Source organism: Mesoplodon bidens, assembly GCF_964165515.1.
Source record: "Mesoplodon bidens genome assembly, contig: HAP1_SCAFFOLD_574, whole genome shotgun sequence".
In the NCBI taxonomy this organism is placed as follows: Eukaryota; Metazoa; Chordata; class Mammalia; order Artiodactyla; family Ziphiidae; genus Mesoplodon; species Mesoplodon bidens.
Genome location: NW_027672205.1, coordinates 4,664 through 25,218, shown reverse-complemented (window position 1 = coordinate 25,218; position 20,555 = coordinate 4,664). Strand labels below are relative to the sequence as shown.

General features: G+C 38.9%; 1 protein-coding gene across 1 annotated transcript in view; it reads right to left on the bottom strand.

The window, feature by feature from the left end:
* LOC308610478 (putative helicase senataxin) overlaps positions 1 to 18,591 on the bottom strand; it is a 61,535-nt gene extending 42,944 nt beyond the window's left edge. The window contains exons 1-8 of the mRNA XM_081259602.1: positions 18,101 to 18,591; positions 16,656 to 16,866; positions 14,575 to 14,684; positions 10,840 to 11,059; positions 9,947 to 10,066; positions 7,115 to 7,286; positions 6,893 to 6,980; positions 3,231 to 6,395 (exon numbers count right to left, since the gene is read on the bottom strand). Coding sequence (XP_081115728.1) covers positions 3,231 to 6,395; positions 6,893 to 6,980; positions 7,115 to 7,286; positions 9,947 to 10,066; positions 10,840 to 11,059; positions 14,575 to 14,684; positions 16,656 to 16,866; positions 18,101 to 18,277 — 4,263 coding nt within the window. The 5' untranslated portion in view covers positions 18,278 to 18,591. The remainder of the gene's footprint in view (positions 1 to 3,230; positions 6,396 to 6,892; positions 6,981 to 7,114; positions 7,287 to 9,946; positions 10,067 to 10,839; positions 11,060 to 14,574; positions 14,685 to 16,655; positions 16,867 to 18,100) is intronic.
* Positions 18,592 to 20,555: the final 1,964 nt, after the last annotated feature.

The window sequence follows — 20,555 nt, the reverse complement described above, 5'->3', positions numbered from 1 at the left end:
TGGCGACTACTAATCCACTTTCTGTCTCTACGGATGTGCCTATTCTGGAAAATTCATATAAATGGAATTACACAATGTGTGGCCTTCTGTACCTGGCTTCTTTCACTTAGCATAATATTTTCCAGGCTCATCAAAGAACAGGTAAAAGTACATAGAACGGGTCATTCCTTTTAATAGTAGACTAATATTCCATTGTAGGCATATACCATGTTTTGTTTACCCATTCATCTCCTGATGGACATCTCGGCTGTTTACAACTTTTGGCTATTATGAACAATGCTCCCATCTGCTTGTTAGTATCCTGTTCTTAAATGTGAGTAAACCAACAAAAATCATTAGACATGTGAAGAAAGGAGTTAACATGAAAGGTCTGTAGACACTAAAATGAATAGGAAAAAAGCAACTGGGAAAACAGGGACAATGAAAAGAGAAGAAAACTTTCAACTAACTTTAAACTTATCATTAATTAACTTCAGGTAGTAAAAAATACTGTGCACATGAAGAAAGCACACAATCCTATAAAAAGGAATAATGAGAGGACAAGAGTACTGTGAAACTAAAAATATGCTCAAAATTTTTTTCAATAGACTTGGACGCTGAGAAAGTCTCCAAGGAAGGAGAATGACGATGACAACAACAAAGACAGAGATGGCAAAATAGAAAGAAATTTTAAGACATGCAAAGTTTCAAAATTTATCTCCTACACATTCTTTTCTCAGGAAGCTTGAAGGATGTGCCTTACTAAAATGAGAGGGTGACAAAAACAGACAACCCTGGGTACAGGAGACAAAGATCCAACACAGGAAAGAAGGAAATGCAAGCCCTAGGATGAGGATGGTGAGCATTTCAGGTTAACCATCCTAAACCAAGAAGATGAAATTTATCAACTATCTGATGTGCCTGATCATACTGAGAGACCTAAACATCCAAGAGACAGCCTGAAGCTAAATTAGTAATAAGTACATAGAAAATTAAGTAAACAATAAATCCAGAGAAAGCAAAGAGTCGGAAACGAAAAGTAGTTACAACTACCACATGACTTAGTCGCGGACACTTTTGTTTTTAATTCAAAGACCTTATTCTCTTTTGTTTAAATTAATTTATTTTTGCTGTGTTGGGTCTTCGTTTCTGTGCGAGGGCTTTCTCTAGTTGCGGCAAGCGGGGGCTACTCTTCATCGCAGTGCGTGGGCCTCTCACTATCGCAGCCTCTCTAGTTGGGGAGCACAGGCTCCAGACACGCAGGCTCAGTACTTGTGGCTCACGGGCATAGCTGCTCCACGGCACATGGGATCCTCCCAGACCAGGGCTCGAACCTGTGACCCCTGCATTAGCAGGCAGATTCTCAACCACTGCGCCACCAGGGAAGCCCAGTGGACACCTTTTATATCGTCAAAATAATAACAAATACTGACCTAAAAATTACAAGACTACTCCATAGTGAGGATGGGAAAACAGGAGAGGTGTGTGTGAACACAGGGCTGGGAAGAGAGGGTACTTCCTGTAGTGGGTAATTACAGAAAATGTCTAGTACTGAAAAATTAACAAGTCAAAATAGTGGCATGTTATTTAGAAATATGGAAGTAAATAACAAAAGGATCCCTCAAGGATCAAAAATAATTACTTGGGGAGGTGAGAGTGGCTGATTTTTTTTTTTTTTAATAATGGGCCTTCCACAAGTATTTGACTATCTTAAACTTTGTGTATATACAAACGGAACTTGTGCTCATTCTGTTTTGAAAAGGTTCTGGCTACAGAAATGTCCTGAAGGAAGAAATCTTAAAGATAAACATATAAATACTTCTGAACTAAGGGAAAAATAAAATCACAAATGTGTCCTAAATTTAAGGGCTATGAATGGCCTCTAAGCAATTTAGTGTTTTCTGGAAAGGATAAACGTTCAAGAAAAAAATAAGCTCCAAGATGAAGAAAATCTCTGTATATTCCCCAGCTTATTTAACTGTATACACTGTTCACTGAACTAACGATTTTGTAAGGTAAGAAAATCATTCTTGTAATACTATTTCACATTGTTCTTAAGGAGAGAGACTGAAGAGCCTTTATCAGTTAGTTGTTTCTAATGGTTCTGAAACACCAGTAAAATAATTCTTACGACAATGGCTGAAATTTAGGGCATAAATTGACACCAACTTGCCTCTTTGTGCAGTACATCTCCTTTGCCTTTAACAATTCTAAGCTGGATCTTTGCAGTCTCTCTGCCTGCGATATACTTCCTATGGCCAACTCCTTCTGCTCACTCTGGTCTCGGTGTGAATACCATCGCTCACAGAGGCCGTCTCACCTTTCAGTCTCAAGTGCCTGCTCCCTTTTGTTCTAGATCATTCTAGAGCACTCTAGAGCCTTTTGTCCCGATCTGAAATGATCATTCCCAGAAGGCAGAGGCCTTGTCTGTCGTGTTCACCACTTTACCCCCGCCAGGTCTGTGATAATACTGGGCAAGTATCAGGCACCCGAGGATCTGCTGACTGAATACGTGGGTATTTACCTCAGTGCTCTTGGTTTTGAAGAGTCTTGTTGCACACTCACCTTTTGGGTTTTTGTTTTTTAACCAATTTGAAAAAAAGGAAAAATCGACCTGCTGTGAGAACACCAAAAACATCCTTCAAAGTGCAGGTGGATGTTTACACTAAAGAATTACTGTTTTTCTGAGGTTCAAATTTAACTGGGAATCCTATATTTTTCTTGGCAATCCCAGTCAGGCAGTAAGAAAGAGAGAAGAACCAGAATGGGATGTGTTGGGGTAGGGGGGCAGCTAAAGGCTGCTATGAGGCCTAAGAAGTTGGGAAGACAGATGAGAAATTTGGGATTTACTGCTTTGTGCTGACCAGTGTAACTTGCCCTTTGCTACCTCCTCAAGAAAACTTCAGTAAAGGTTTACACTACTTTTCAAAAAAATAAACGCAGATGAGAGACTATGTCCTCTGAGAAGTCTTCCCTTATTTTACACCGAAAAACGTTTCCTCCTCCTGTGCCACCTCTGGACTTGGTAAACTAGCACTCTGAATTGTGTCTGTAAGCTCCAGAAGGGCAGAGTTTAAGGGTTTCCTCTGTATCACCGGCATCTAGAACAGTGTGGGGCACAATGTCTGTTCAACATGAAATCTACAAGCTACATCTAAATCAAAATGCGATCAGTTATTTTAGCCGTACTCAGCATGGTAAAGAAACGTAATTTCAAAGTCTGAAGGTATACGATTAGAACATATACTTACAGTTTCAAAAGTATTCAGGATCATCAAAGGGAAAAACACATTAAAATAATCTCTACCATCTTGAAATCTCACAGGCACAGGTCTTGTGATGGACTGACAAAGAGTTGAAGGGGGTCCGCACTGATCAAAGTCCACAAACATTGCGTATTTCCATTTTAAGACCTCTTTAACGAAGGTGTCAGAGATGGACTGTGCTGACAAGAAAACGTTTACCGGAGAGGAAGGTGAAAAAGATCTGTTTTCACAAAATGGAACTTTGTAGCCTTGCCTGTTGGAATTATTTGGAGTATGAGACTGGAGAACGTTGCACAAACCCTTCATTTCAGCCACTGGCTTCTGAGACACCACAGAGACTGGCTGTGGTACTTTCAAAGCAGATTGTACCCCACTTGACTTATTTTGCAGAGTTGGTAAGAGCGCTGACGTATTTACCAAAGACTTGTAAAGACCAGCAATTCGTGAAGTACTACTGGAGGTAAATATCTTAGCAGTGGGAGGTCTCGAAGGTTTAGATGAAGAGAGAGGCAAGCCAGGTCTACGAAATGTATCTTCATCTGCTGCTTTAGCTTCAGAGTGTTTGGAACAGTATTCACCCTGGTTTTCCAGTGTTTCCACACAATCTTTGTATTTACATTTTGTGCTACTCCAAGATTCCAACTGAGGCCGACTCACAGAATCTTCTTCTACCTGGACTGTATCTTTTCCATGAACTACTTCAATGAGTTCATCATTCTCTTTCTCCATTTGTGAACATAAATCCATATCTTCTGGATCACATTGTGTTAAAAATATATTATCCTCCTCTATGTCACTGTTGGATTCAGGTTCTCCCTCCTTCAAAGCTGCCTCTGCTGCTTTTTTAATGACCTCTTCAGGTACATAAGCTGGACCATAACCCCAATCATCTGTGATATCCTCTACATGAGTCAAGCACGAATTCTCTTCATTCTCTTGAACTGAATTCTTGTTGTCTGGTCTCTGATCTTGCCGAACTGAAAACACTTCACATGGACTTTCAAACTCAAAAAAATGAGAATCCGATTCCTCAAACCGCAAAAGGGACCTTGTATTTTCTTCCTTTATTACATTCTGTTCCACATTTGTGTTAGCTATTGAAGTATGATGCTCTGGACATCCTTTCTCAATGCATGTCTTACCCTGTTTAATGTGTTTCTTAAAACCCACAATTCTTTCATCATCATCATCATCTTCATCAGATTCTGAAATAATAATGACGTGTCCAGAGCAGGTTTCCCTGACACTATTTTGGTTGGCTGTCAAACATCTTCTATCATCTTTAACTTTTCTTTGTAGCTGGGATAAACTTCTTTGGGTTGAACCTGATGGGAACTTAATAACACTGGCTTGAACTATTAAAGATAATATGTGGAGGTCTCTGTCTATCTGAGAATCTGTTAAAGGGTCAGACTTAGGACTGATGCTAAGGACCTGTTCTCTTAAATCAGAAGAAAACTCAACAGTACTCTTGCTAATTCCCATATCTCTTGATTCAAGTCCAGTCACAGGATCTTTAAAGGGAGGTGTTTTCTCCACAAAAATATTGGTCATTTCTGTGAATGAGACCAAATCTTTATTACCAACATGACATTCTAGTATTTGACAACTGATATCAGGGGTGGAGAAAATGCCCAACTCTTCTTCCTGTACTTGTTTCTTTTTCAGCAGTAAACTGTTTTCAGGTTTTTGTTGTCCATTTTTATCATCCAGAACACCATTAGGGCCTAAAGAGAGATTGTGTATGAAGCCATCTCCTTTCTGAGCTCCTGTATCTTTCTTTGAACAGAAACTTTCAATGCTAGATACAGTCAGGTTTTCCTCTAAAGTGGTACTTTTCCTGTCTTGCTTTTTCATTACATGCAATAACTTAGCACAGATTTCATCTTTATGTGCCTTAGTTTTTGCTTTTGAGGTTTTGCCAAGAGCATCATCCTTTAAAGATAAATCCTCATCTGATGTGGACACTTTTTCCAGAGAGTCATTGCTAGAATCAGTCAACAAACCTGTTGATGTGATTATTCCTCTGTCAAATACCTTTTCTGGACCATTTCTTGAAGTACAATTCTGTGGGGTATATGAGGAATTCTCTTTTACAGACATATGCTTCCCTGTACTTATTTTAACTTGGCCTCGAGCTCTTTCATTCACAAGCCTTTTACTACTCGGCTTCAAGCACAACTCAGCTGAGAGATGGTCTTTGAGTTTCAAATCTTTTAGATAAGTTTGCTCATTATCCTCTTCTATGGCATTATGTGCCTTGCTGAAAATACTCTCTTTCACTTCACATGCATCAGCTTTCATCGGTTCTTTAGAGAATGTTGGGCTGGAGTTTTCCAGACAGTGCCTTTGTTTTTTAGACTTCTTCCCTGTTTGTTCACTTTCTTCTTTATTGTAAGATGCAGGAGGTGTTTTACATGGAGGAGTCAGATCCACAGAAGTGCTACACTGAGGCACTTTGAATTTTATGTTTCTAATAATTTGCTTTAAACAAGTTTGTAACTCATGGGTTTCCTGACTAGTCAACTGCCAACCTAAAGATATATTTCCTCGTAGGTGTAAGTTGAGCTTATCCCAGAATCGCTTACAAAGAGTCTGCTGCCCAAGCTGATAGCCTTCTTTAAGGAGACTTCTGATCAGCTGCACACAAGCAAGTTGTACAGAGTTAGATGGCACTGAATGCAGTGACAGAGATATCATTGTTGTGCCTTTGGAGCAGTTTCCAGATGACTTCTCAGAACTCCGAGCAAACGCGGTGGTGGGAAGCTTGGCACATTTTACGATGGCTTCCACCCACTGCTGGGAACTAACCCACAGCAAATGCAAACACTTTTTATTTCTATGCAGTTCAATCACTGACACCAAAATCAGAAGGAAAAACTCAGTGACTGTGTCACACACGGCGTCCGTCTGGTTGAGGACGTCTTTGACTTCAGAATGCAGATGATGAATAACCTCCACTATATAAGCCACACCCAGATCCTTAAGATCCATGAGGGACTGCACAAAGGGGATGAACCACAGAAACGTGCTGTTATGAACACGCATGTCTTGACCGATATCTGACTGAAGCACATTAGCTAATGTTTCCATTTCTTCATACATGTTAGGACAATAATCTGGGCAAATGGCTGATCTCCACCCTGAATCCTAAAATGAAAGAGATACTGACATTCAGATAAACAAGCACCATTCATGACAGGTTTAACACAAAAGTTGCCAACAAGAAAATACACTGCTCAACTTTCCTGTGTTGATGTACATATATGGACCCCCAAGAAATTGAAAACAGTCCAATTTTGAGGTGAAGCTTTCATGAAAAGGTTAAATTTACAAAACCTCCATGTACTCTGGACCTCTTTCCTTCAGTTGGTTTCGATTTCTAGTCATGTGATTTATCTCCCTCATGCCATAAATGTTCTACCCTTCCAAAATGTACTTAAAAATTAATCTCTCAAACTGTGCATGCTCTCATTACAGACCATTTTTCCTCATGAGCTACTGTTCAATCAGAAACTGTTTTATGCAACAGTTGATTCAGAATAGCTACATATCATAAAATCAGCAATGCAACTAACCACGTAAAACACTGACTATACAATATAAAGGCAATACAATATCATCTGAATTCTCAAAATGTTTTATACCTTTTTGGTCTTTTCAGGGTTATAATTGTATACCATCTGGCTGCAAGTCACCATATCATCTAAATATGACTCCGGTTCTGACTTGGTCCTTAAATATTAAGAACAAATAGAAATTACTGAAATGAAGGGTAAAAAGAAGAGAAAAATCCTACTGTTAAAGTCAATTATAGTAGACTTCCTCATACAGATTGTTGGAAATCCTGACACAGGAACTGAACGAACCTCACAGAGCTGTTCCGTATGTTCTGGATCTCTTTCCTGTAGCTCACATTGTTGATAATGGTTTGAAATGCCTCAATAGGATCAATCAGTTGACCCCAGACCTTAGATCCAAGACGATCCAGAATCACCATGAAACAGTGTAACGCTGGCCAGAAAGGATCCACACTATCATCTGAAACACAATGGAGTAATTTGCCAAATTACAACACAATTAGAGAAAGGGACTAAAATATATTGAGAATTAAGCATTCTTTACCTGGGTAGCAACAAAACTGAAAGCAAAGCAGGAAGTAATTTAAAGTAAAGTCTTGTCAACTACAGGTTTTAGAAACCTGGCAAACTTTTAAATAATGTCTGCATTTTTTTTTTTAAAGCAATACACCTCTGTTAAGAAATCTTGTTGTGTGGAACAAACTGAGATAGTCCAGATAAACTCAACTTTCTCACCCTATTTGCCAACCTGAAAGAATCGTTCCTCCTCTGCTTCTTCCAGACCTTTATACTCCCATCCTTCAATAAATAACAGAGGTAAAGTAGAAAAAAAAAAGGGAGAGAAAGAAAAACTTGGTATTTTCAGATCTAAACAAAGTCCATGATATGAGAAATCCTGAATTGTGTGTGTCATTCAGTTGGAATAAAGGACTGAACCCCTCATCCACTGGATAAGCAGAGATACATACTCTTTATCCATCCATTCTCAACAAGGCTTTGTTGTTATCTCCATTCCATCCAACTGGCAGGAATTCCCATTACTCACACACTCTTATGCCCGGTCCTTCCCCTCTTCTCTACATGCAGGGGCAAAACACTGCCCTGCTCAAAGACCTTCACTTGCTCCTTAATGTCTTCTAAGGAAATTAGAAGCCCTCAGTCAAGCATCTGTAAGATCTTACTCTTTCTTTCCAGATTTATTTTTGACACTCACATAAAGATACACCACCTACAGAAAAAAACAGATAGCTGGCTTTTTCCAAGTGAGAACCAGAATGGCTTCACTGTTAGCACCACCTGTCATCTTCCGCAGTATTCTTAGGAGGCAAGTGCTCTAACTCACCCAATTACTGTCAACCTTAGAACTTTCTGCTTTATTTCCCTCAGGGCTCTTAGAGTCTACTTTTTTTTTTTTATCATAGTCGTTCGTGTAGAACTGCTCATATACTTTTTTATCCTCTACTGAAGCTGTCTTATGTCTAGGAAGCTCTCAAATAAGGAAGAAAGTCATTAGTTAGGTGAAGACAATTATGGAATGTTTCTTAAAGAGGGGACTTCCCTGGTGGTGAAGTGGTAAAGAATCCGCCTGCCACAACATAGGCAGAACACTCTATGACATAAAAGACCCTTTTTGACCCACCGCCTAGAGACATGGAAATAAAAACAAACAAATGAGACCTAATGAAACTTCAAAGCTTTTGCACAGCAATGGAAAATATAAACAAGATGAAAAGACAACCCTCAGAATGGGAGAAAATATTTGCAAATGAAGCAACAGACAAATGATTAATCTCCAAAATTTACAAGCAGCTCATGCACCTCAATATCAAAAAAATAAACAACCCCATCCAAAAATGGGCAGAAGCCCTAAACAGACATTTCTCCAAAGAAGATATACAGTTTGCCAACAAACACATGAAAGGATGCTCAACACCACTAATCATTAGAGCAGTGCAAATCAAAACTACAATGAGGTGTCACCTCACACCAGTCAGAATGGCCATCACCAAAAAATCTACAAACAACAAATGCTGGCGATGGTGTGGAGAAAAGGGAGCCCTCTTGCACTATTGGTAGGAATGTAAATTGATACAGCCACTATGGAGAGCAGTATGGAGGTTCCTTAAGAAACGAAAAATAGAACTACCATACGACCCAGAAATTCCACTCCTGGGCATATACCCTGAGAAAACCATAATCCAAAAACAGTCATGTACCACAATGTTCACTGCAGCTTTATTTACAAGAGCCAGGACATGGAAGCAACCCAAGTGTCCATCGACAGATGAATAGATAAAGATGTGGCTATACATACAATGGAATATTACTCAGCCATAAAAAAGAAACGAAATCGAGTTATTTGTAGTGAGGTAGGTGGACCTAGAGTCTGTGGTACAGAGTGAAGTAAGTCAGAAAGAGAAAAACAAATACTGTACGCTAACACTTACATATGGAATTTAAAAAAAAAGTTCTGAAGAACCCAGGGGTAGGACAGGAATAAAGATGCAGACATAGAGAATGGACGTGAGGACACGGGGAGAGGGAAGGGTAAGCTGGGACGAAGTGAGAGAGTGGCATGGACTACCACATGTAAAATAGCTAGTGGGAAGAAGCCACAGAGCACAGGGAGATCCGCTTGGTGCTCTGTGACCACCTAGATGGGTGGGATGGGGGTGTGGAAGGGAGACGCAAGAGGGAGGGGACATGGGGATATATGTATATGTGTAGCTGATTCACTTTGTTATACAGCAGAAACTAGCAAACCATTGTAAAGAAATTATACTCCAATAAAGATGTTAAAGAAGGAATCTGTAGACTCCACTCGCTGCAACTAGAGAAAGCCCATGCACAGCAACAAAGACACAACACAGCCAAAAATTAATTAATTATTTTTTTCAAAAGTAAGTTAACTTCCTTGGGCTTCAGTTTCTTCTTTTATGAAAGTAACGTGCTGAGTTAAACTCTAAAGGTCCTTTCCAATTAAAAATTCTGACTCTGTGACCAAAACCATAAAACGGTCATTCTTTCTTTCCTCCACATCATACACCCAAGTTCTTACAGTGACACTAGTATTTTCAAAGTGCACCATCATCACAATAGTCAGCAAATAAAGTTTATTACCATCTGATTGCCTCTCCATGGCGTGAAGTATTGATTGCATAAAATCATTCTGTTTGTTTGAGCCCAACAACAGTGAATCCATGGTTTGCTCCTCAAGAATGGTCAGCAACATGCAGATACCTGTAAGATCACGTATAGTTTTCTTGAATTGATTAAATAAAACTGTTCTAATGTCTTCTCCAGTTTAGTTGGCAAAAAGAATAACAAGACAGTAAGATGAAACCAAACAGTATCCAGTGCCTCAGACATTGAAGTCTGAGATATTCATATACAACTCCTCCTCCTAAGAACAGAACTTTAGACTGAATAAAAAGGGAAAATGGCACGAACCTGGTTAGAAAACCATTTCCAAAATGACTACCACACAATTTGCATCTCATAATATCAAAGACCCCTTAAATTTTAAGATCACTATATTTCAAGTACCAGTCACTGCCAAATATACACATGACTGTAAGACTCTGAATCAATGAAGTAGGACAGAACTACTTTAAGTCAATATACAACTTGATGAAAACCAAAGTTAGTATCGCTTTCTCCCAGGAAATATTTTACAGATGGGAAAAGAGGTATTAAACCTCTGTTTCAAGAGATCAAAACCCTATTAAGTTCAGCTGCTGTGCTAATACGGTAACATCTAATACTGCCTTAAATAAAAGATCTATTTGCCATACTTGAAAATGTACCTCTTACACAGATGATTTCTAGGATAAGAAATGTTTAAAGACAAGATGTTGTAATAGTCAATTTAATGACAGAACAAGAATTGTGAACTATGAAATCCTTTATTTAGCAATTTTGATCAGATTACCAGAAGAGATCCCTTCCCTTGCAGGATAATCGTAAGAAATATTGGAAAATACTAATTATATGTGTGTAGGAACAATACTCACCTAACCAATAGTTTTTGTAGTTGGCAGTATCATACATGTGTGAAGGCAGAAGAATCAGTTTACCCTTCTCAAGGACAGAAGAAGTATCAATGTCTGGACTTTCGAAAAGCCCCAACTCAATAACTTTAAAAAGGCAAGTCAAAACCTCCTGTAAGTCATAATAATCATCTCTGTTCACTTTCCCCAAGTTTCTTGCTGTCAGGATAGCCCAACGTGAAACCTAAAAGTTTAGCACATTCATTACTTCATTTAACACACAATTGTCTACAGAAAGAATACAGTTAAAATAAGATTCTCTACAGATTACAGAGGACACAAGATACATCAAATACTTTAAAAAAATCATTGCACCGTATATCTTAAACTTATACAGTGCTGTATGTCAATTATACCTCAATAAAACTGGAAGAAAAAAACTATCATATAGAATAAAGTACTTTAGGAAAAATACATGATTTTCAGACATTTAAAGGAAATAAACCAAAAGGTCCATGATGACAGAAAAAAAAAAAGACGGAAGATACTAATTACAATTGAACTTTGAACAACACACAAGGGTTAGGGGCACCTACCCTCTGCGTAGTTGAATACACTAATATAATTCGAATATAACATAGGTGGCAGCCCTCCATATCCTGGTTCTGCATCATGGATTCAACTAACCTCGAACTGTGTAGTACTATACTACATGCTATTAAAAAGGATCTGTGTATAAGAGGACCCATGCAGTTCAAACCCCTGTTGCTCAAGGGTCAACTGGAATGCGACATGTGAACCTTACTTGATCCTGATTTGATCTAACCCTGATAAAGCATTTTTGAGAGAGTAACTTCCACTCAAATACTGACTAGAAATATATTATTATTATTATTATAAGTGTGTCGATGTAATTGTTCTTTTTAAAGAGCACTTACCTTTTTGATACACGAACTAAAGTATTTTATGGATGAAATGCTCTGATGTCTAAGATTTGCGGTAACTAAACAGGAGTAGAATATTGACCACATATTGATAACAGATGAAGCACAGTGATGGATATATGGGGGTTCACTACACCAATCTATTTTTGTATGTTTGTAATGTTCCATAATAGAAAGTTAAAAAAGGAAAAATGAAAAGAGAAACCTCAGAAGAAATCAAAGGTCACCTCTACATGGCGATATAGCATAGGGAAGTGATTTTAAATTTATTCTGCACTACAAACTGAATTTAGTGATCACAACCAACCTTAAAAACTAAATAAATTTTTTTTAAAAAAATCAGTGGGCTTCCTTCATAGTAACAGTAAGTACTGTTTTGTGAAATGTTTAGGTCACGTATGTCTATATGTGTGTGAACTCGATGAAGAATATTTTTACTTAGGTTATGGGCAGAAAAGTTTGCAAAACATAGAACTAGTGGACAAAAGAATGGGCTCTATGCCAACATAATTAAGTAATGGATTTTAAGCTATCGAAAAAAAATACAAAGGAATCAATGAGTCTATAACTTATGATAAACAGATGAATAAATGAAGAGCAGGGAAAATGGCTCTTGATTATAGTATAATCAATGTCAAGTGCTGACTGGTAAACGTGTAAAGTGCTGGGGTTGAAACTATTTTGCAATCTTAGAAAAACTGGCTCAGGGAAGAACCATCAGGTAATGCTAAATTTAGGAGAACATTTTGGTGAGGAGTAAGGTATTTATGTGATCTTAGAGTACTTAAGAAATAGACATTGTACAGTGAAGAAACTGGACAACACCTCAACTAGATGATCAAAATTAACATCACCATGAGAGGCCGGATGATATGGCATGCCGTATATCTGACAGCCTGAGAAGGACATAACATCCTTCACTTATGTAGTTTTCCAGTTGGAACATATAACCGAAGCCTAACCATGCGCAAGCATCAGACAAACCCAAAATGAAAAGCATTCTATTTTTTGTAAATGGGAGGGAGGCAGAAATGACTATTCTTCAGAAATGTAATTGTCATAAAAGACAAAGATAGGCTGCGGAAATGTTACAGATTAAGGGAGACTAATGTAACACAACTACATGTAAATCCTGATCCTGGTCTGGATACTGGAGTACAGGGGGAAAATGCTACAAAGTACACTGGATCACACGACACAACTGGAAAACAGACCTTACTGTGTCAATGTTAAAGTCACTGAAGTTTATAATATTGTGAGAATATACTTATTCTTAGGAAATATACACTGAAGTATTTAGGGGCAAAAGGCTATGATACATGCAACCTACTCTCAAATGGTCAGAAAACAAACAGCTTTGTAGTTAACTGAAAGCAAATGATAGAACAAATGGAGTGAAACATTAGTAATTGGTGAATACAGCTAAAGAATATACAGGTGTTTTCTACTTTTTTTATTTTTGAGAATTTTCTGAAAATTTTAAAGTATTTTCAAATAAAAACTTTAAAAAAAGCATTAGGGCTCTGGATCAGGCTGCCTATATACAAATCCCAGTCACCATACTAGCCTGTGTAACTGTGGTTAAGTCTCCTGACTCAGTTTCCTCACCTACAAAAACACATATATAATGAAGAATACAGTCATTCCTGGCCCTGCAGACCCAGTCACCCAGTCTGCAAGTTCTTGGCCCAGGTCCTGGTTGCTCAGCTGGACCTGCTTCCTCTACTGCTTTGCAGCTTTAAGAAAGCCAGTCCCGGAGAGCAGCTGGCTGTACTTTCTGTCAGTCTTCTTTCACAGGCAGGAAAGCCCCACCCTTATTTTAAGCACAGGCCTCGACTCTGGTTCTACCCTTGCCTGGAGTAGACTTGTAATTCTTATTATCATGCACAAACTCAGTCCCCTGCTACCTACAGCCACCCAGGCCGACATACAGGTTTCCACCATGTATCACTTTGTATTTCTGTTCCATTACTGGTCCAAAGAAACATTTACCCTTTAAAAAGTGGGACTATACCTTTTAGAATTCCACTTTTTGAATTCTTTTCTATCATTGTTTGGGTTTGGCACAAAGGAGACAGAAATTCACCACCATTCTGACTGGAAACCCCATTACCGTGTTCTTTCTTCGCCACTTAAAAAAAAAAGCCTCTTTACTATCCTTCTATTGGCAGAGCAACCCTTCGTGGCTATTGTCTTAACGTTGTAACTCAGTTCTAGAGGCCAATGTGCACAGGTCCTACTGCACACGCTGCCTCGCCACATGATGTTAAGTCCTCAAACTCGAGCAATCAGCTCAAAGTCAGGTTCCAAGCCTCTGGTGTTGCTCTCTGCTTCTGTCTACCTACTGTTCTGATTCTCATGTTCCTCTTCCTGTTTGGCACCTAAGAACTGAATCTCCTTGTTCTCCCCTCTACCCCATCACCTGTTAAAAATCTCATCTATTAGCAAAATAATTATTTCAAGTGTTTTAACTGGTATTTCCATGTGCTTGGAGCGGGGCAGGCAAGCAAGAAAAGCAAGAGAGAACTCTCCTTCTTCGTTAGTTCAGGTCAACACACTGAAAGTTCAGATTATTCCCTCATTTGTCTTTTAAACTGAAGCATCACCTGTCAGAACTGTTTCCCTACTCTTTTAACCCTCTTCTTTGAGCCCCCCAGCACCCCCTCCTGAACTACAGTAATGTTACAACAACAAGAGAATAACTTTGGCAAATATTTTAAACAAAGTACACATCAAAAACCTCTATTATAGTTATCTGTAATATAGGTGCAAAAATAAAATATCCCCTCTTCCACTGCCTAACACTCACACTCACCATTTCATTGGGATGGACCAAAAACAAATAGATCCCTGGATGTTTGTCAAAAACCTGAAAGGAGCAGTTAGCTTGTTCCATCCGGCAAAGTGCTTCAACGCATAATTCATCTAAATAGAAAAAATAAGGCAGTAAACATAAGACATAAATCTTATCAACGTATCAAGATTCCCTAAATTTGGCTCCTTCAGTTGCTCTGTAAGTAAATGAAAAGTTGCTCCTTTTTTTTTTAAACTGAGGCATAAAATTGCTGTAAATGTAGGAATGATATTTAGCTGCTGAAAGACCGGTAGGTTGATCATAGTGTGTGCCTATGAATTGCTCTGACTTTCCTAGTACAAACATCTTTTTTCACACTGGGCATAATTATCTCCAGAGAGCACCTTCTTAGAAGTATGGCTATAGGTCCAATTCCATTAGCATTTTACATTTTGATCCATGAGGACTTTATCTTGTACCCCAGGGATAAAATCAGCTTTGCCCCACAAATGGCTATTTTGTCCTACTCTCAGTTACTGAGTAATCCATTTTCTCCAGTGGTTTGAAATGCTATCATCAGCAAAGAGTAAATTCCCCAAATATATTCGGTTTACTTCTGGAGTCTCTACACTGCTCCATGAGTCTATCTGTACCAGCACTATCTTAATCCCTGTTGCTTCATGGAAATTTCTTCATCACTCTTTCAAAAGTATACTGAATAGACTCATACGTTTACCATATCAGATGAATCAACTTTATTTTGTCAAGCTTCAAAGAATATTGTAGTGACAGTGGTTAGCTTTGGGAAGGAGGGACAATGACTGGAAAAGTAAGAGGAGAGCTTCTGGTGTGTTGATGATGATTTGTTTCTGACCTGGGTGCCAGCTACACAAGTATGCTTAGTTTATGAAAAATCAAGCTTATATAGTTTTCTGGATATGGTACTCTTTAATAAATGTTTGAAAAATGACTTGTTCGAATTTAAAAATCTAGTTATTTTGAATTTATTTAGAAAGAACTGATTTATCTAATAAATCTTTAGATATACTTTTCAATTTACTGAAAATACAGAGGATAGAGAAACAAGTCAAATAACATGACAAGGAAGAAATCAGAAAAGTCCAGGAAGCACATTATTCTTTAGGGCAACCATCTGGTCTCAGCAAGTCAAAGTTATGACAAAAAAAATATCTATCTATCTATCTATCCATCTATCTATTTATCTAACTATATCTATACCTGTGCACACATACGTAAAAGTAAACTATTCTGGATTAAAAGAGATGTAAGAAATATGGAACCAAATGGAACCAAATGCACAGTCCCTGATTGGACTCTAATTTAAATAAATCATCCAAAAAACACATTTTGCAACTACTGGGAAAATCTGAATGTGGACTAGATACAGTAGTGGGTGCCTTAAAGGTACTGTTATTTCGTTAGATTTGACAGATCAGGAAAATGTCTTCAAGAGATTCATATTAAGAAATGCAAATATAAATGGCCAAAATCTAGGCAGACATAATATGCTATGCCATTGTGATTACTGAAAACTACTACAGACCAGTGGTTCTCAACCTGGCGATTTTGTCCCCCACTGGCCCTGACCCCCAACTCCCAAGGGACGTTTGGCAATATCTGGAGACAATTTTGCTTGTCACAACTAGGGTAATGGGGAGAGCAAGTCACTACCAGCATCTAGTGGAGAGAGGGCAGGGATGCTGCTAAACATCCTACAATAAACAGCATGTCCCTCACACACCAAGATTTATCCAGTCCAAAATGTCAACAGTTCCAAGTATGAAAAACCCTGCTACAGACAAATTCCAAGAATGAAAATTAATTGAATGGATAGAAGAATAAATATGTGATGAAGCAAATACAGCAAGATATCAGCAGCTGTACAATCTATGTGGTGTGTATATGGTATTCACTGTGTAATTCACTTTTCTAGGTTTGGAAATGCTCAAAATAAAACGTTTGGAAAAAAAAGTATCCTAAGTATATGTTTAAGAAACAGATTTTCAATATAGATAAACCCAAATTCTTACAATTCTTAAAATATAAAAATGATACAACTGTGAAACACCCAAGATACTCACTAACACGCTCATGTAAAAGCAAATAAGGATATTTCAGTATTTCAAGAAGAGCAACTCGAAGCTTATTTTTAAAGTCTTGGCCAGTAAGGTCAAACAGCTGTGCCTCTCCATTGTTGTCTACTATATGTAACTCGTCATCGTCTCCAATTTCTCCCTTCATGGCCTTTTCAAAGTGATTTATGAGACGTGAGGTTTCTAATTCCCATAAAACCTACAGGAAAAGAAAAACGGGCAGTGTGCTTTATATCTTATTAGCAACAAAATATACTGGATGTGACGATCCTTCTAGAAAGCCTTTTCCTAAGCATAAAAATTCAGAAGTTTAAAGAAGTACCAGGGCTTCCCTGGTGGCACAGCGGTTGAGAGTCCGCTTGCCGATGCAGGGGACACGGGTTCGTGCCCCGGTCCGGGAAGATGCCACATGCCGCAAAGCTGCTGGGCCCGTGAGACGTGGCTGCTGAGCCTGCGCGTCCGGAGCCTGTGCTCAGCAACGGGAGAGGCCACAACAGTGAGAGGCCTGCGTACCAAAAAAAAAAAAAAAAAAATTATATTAGATTTAAAGAAAACAGTCACTGAACATAAAAGTGGCTTTTATGATACATGAACATGAGTACATAGAGCATGAGATGTTTACAACATTGCTCTTGCAGAGTTTTGTTATCAACAGCACTGTCAACTATACTCTATTGAAAAGGAAATGAGAAGTTGGAGCTTCTTTACACAAGCTGGGCCTTCTCTGACTTCCCTCCTATGTTCCAGCCATAGGTAATTACCTTGAAACATCAGCTTTAGCATAAAGGCATTGGTTAGCTTCATCGCTAGGCAACTTTGTAAACGTAAAGTTTTCCTCAAAATGTTCATAACTTATCATCCCCTCCTCTCTTCTATATTATTATACGTAACTCTATGGTCTGTATTCCATTTCTCACCAGATAAATATAATAAACCAATATTCAAAGCCACATATTTAAAATTATATGTTTCACTTTGGTTCCTGTGAATGAAAAAAATGTTTGTCTTTATTGATTTATAGCACTTAACATTAAAAAATGAAGAGAGGGGAAAAAGAGAACTATTAGCCAATAAAAGAATAACCCAAGCCATTCAGATACCTGGTTGTTAAGAAAGTCAAACACAACGACATTAAAACATGAACCCAAAAATACCCCATACGTCACTTCATTTCATGAAACTGTTTCACATCAAAATGTCTAAAAGTGGAGGATTATAAAATTCTGCTTTAGATTTCAATTCAATTCCATCAATCAATAAGCATTTATTCAGCACCTACTATCTACCAGGCTATGAGTTACATACTACACGTATATTAGCATTCACAGTTTAAATCACGTTTTCAGTTCCCTGAATGCTTCCAACAGAGTTTAAATTTATTCTCTTCCTAGTTATCAAGCTCTGAAAAATACTGCCCAATTAATGTAAAGTACCTTATGTAAGAATGGCAATTCATCCCTTGCTTTGTGGTATTCCGCCACACATTCTAAGCAGTAGCAGAGGTCTTCATCAGCTGTTTGAAATTCACTGGAGTGGGTCTTGGATGCATAGCGTTGCAGGAAGTCAATGGTGGAAATACCACCTGGTGTACACCAACAACATGTGCTCATTCTGTACCTGTATCCAGAAAAGAAGACATGGAAAGACTAAAGAAAAAAAAAAAAAACACACAACACTTCAGGCCTATTCTGGTGGAGAATGGGTACATTTCCTACTAATGATCATGTCTTCAACTTACAATGTGCCTCGACCACATCCAGAACATTCTGCTGGCCAGCTTATCAATCACTGGCTAAACTCAATCTGAGCTTACTCGTAAAAACTTTACCTGTGACACATGAAAAATAATGAAATGAAAGCAGTTAGTAATAAACATCATAAGGCAACATACAGCTGTGTTATAAAGCCGGCTCAAAACTATACAGTACTGATGGGAAATTATATACAGAGACATAGAATTATCAATGTTTTCAAAGTACAGATTTTGGAGTGTTCTAATCATGTACTGGAGTCAAGTGAAAAGCTCAGGAAACCTTTCACATTCCCTGAGGCCCTGCTCCCGAAATCCCTGGAAACCTTAGAAATCCCCAAATATTAGTCCATACCAATAACAAAAACTCATATAGAGAAGAATTTTCTCTTGGTTTGGAAGTATATATACACATGAATTTGCACATGTGTGTATGAACTGCTGCCCATAACTCACTGCTCGTCAAGGCAGTATAAACTGTAATGGCTGCAAATATAATAGCTACAAAACTATTCCTACTAAGTTTGAAACTTACAGTTTTCAACTGTCTCCAATTTGGGGTTTTATACTACCATCAGAGCCTCCACCATCCAAACTCAAGTAAAAAGGGTTAAATGAAATTAATTTCAGAGATTGGTTCAAGATGGCGGAGTACAGGATGTGCACTCACTCCCTCTTGCGAGAGCACCGGAACCACAACTAACTGCTGAACAATCATCAACCGGAAGACACTAGAACTCACCAAAAAAGATACCCCACATCCAAAGACAAAGGAGAAGCTGCAATGACGAGGGGTGCAATCACAATAAAATCAAATACCATAATTGCTGGGCTGGTGACTCACAAACTGGAGAACACTTATACCACAAAGTCCACCCACTAGAGTGAAGGTTCTGAGCCCAATGTCAGGCTTCCCAACCTGGGGGTCCGGCAACGGGAGGAAGAATTCCTGAAGAATCAGACTTTGAAGGCTAGCAGGATTTGATTGCAGGAATTTGACAGGACTAGGGGAAACAGAGACTCCACTCTTGCAGGGCACACACAAAGTAGTGTGAGCACTGGGACCCAGGGGAAGGAGCAGTGACCCCATAGGAGACTGAACCAGACCTGCCTGCTAGTGTTGGAGGGTCTCCTGCAGAGGCAGGAGGGGCGGTGGCTGTGGCTCACCGTGGGGACAAGGACGCTGGTGGCAGAAGTTCTGGGAAGTACTCCTCGGTGGGAGCCCTTCCAGAGTCCGCCATTAGCCCCACCAAAGAGCCAGGTAGGCTCCAGTGCTAGGTCGCCTAAGGCCAAACAACCAGCAGGGAGGGAACACAACCCCACCCATCAGCAGATAAGCAGATTAAAGTTTGACTGAGCTCTGCCCACCAGAGCAACACCCAGCTCTACCCACCACCTGTCCCTCCCATGAGGAAGCCTGCACAAGCCTCTTAGGTAGCCTCAGCCACCAGAGGGCAGACAGCAGAAGCAAGGAGAACTACAATTCTGCAGCCTGGGGAAGGAAAACCCTATTCACAGAAAGACAGACAAAATGAAAAGGCAGAGAGTGCTTTGTACCAGATGAAGGAACAAAATAAAACCCCAGAAAAACAACTAAATGAAGTGCAGATAGGCAACCTTCCAGAAAAAGAATTCAGGAAAATGACAGTGAAGATGACCCAGGACCTTGGAAAAAGAATGGAGGCAAAGATCGAGAAGATGCAAGAAAGGTTTAACAAAGCCCTACAAGAATTAAAGAAAAAACACCTAGAAGAATTAAAGAACAAACAGAGATGAACAATACAATAACTGAAATGAAAAATACACTAGAAGGAATCAACAGCAGAGTAACTGAGTCAGAAGAACGGATAGGTGATCTGGAAGACAGAACGGTAGAATTCACCTGCTGTGGAACAGAATAAAGAAAAAAAGAATGAAAAGAAATGATGACAGCCTAAGAGACCTCTGGGACAACATTAAATGCAACACCATTCACATTATAGGGGTCCCAGAAGGAGAAGAGAGAGAGAAAGGACCCAAGGAAATATTTGAAGAGATGATGGACGAAAACTTCCCTAACATAGGAAAGGAAATAGCCACCCAAGTCCAGGAAGCGCAGAGAATCCCAGGCAGGATAAACCCAAGGACAAACACGCCAA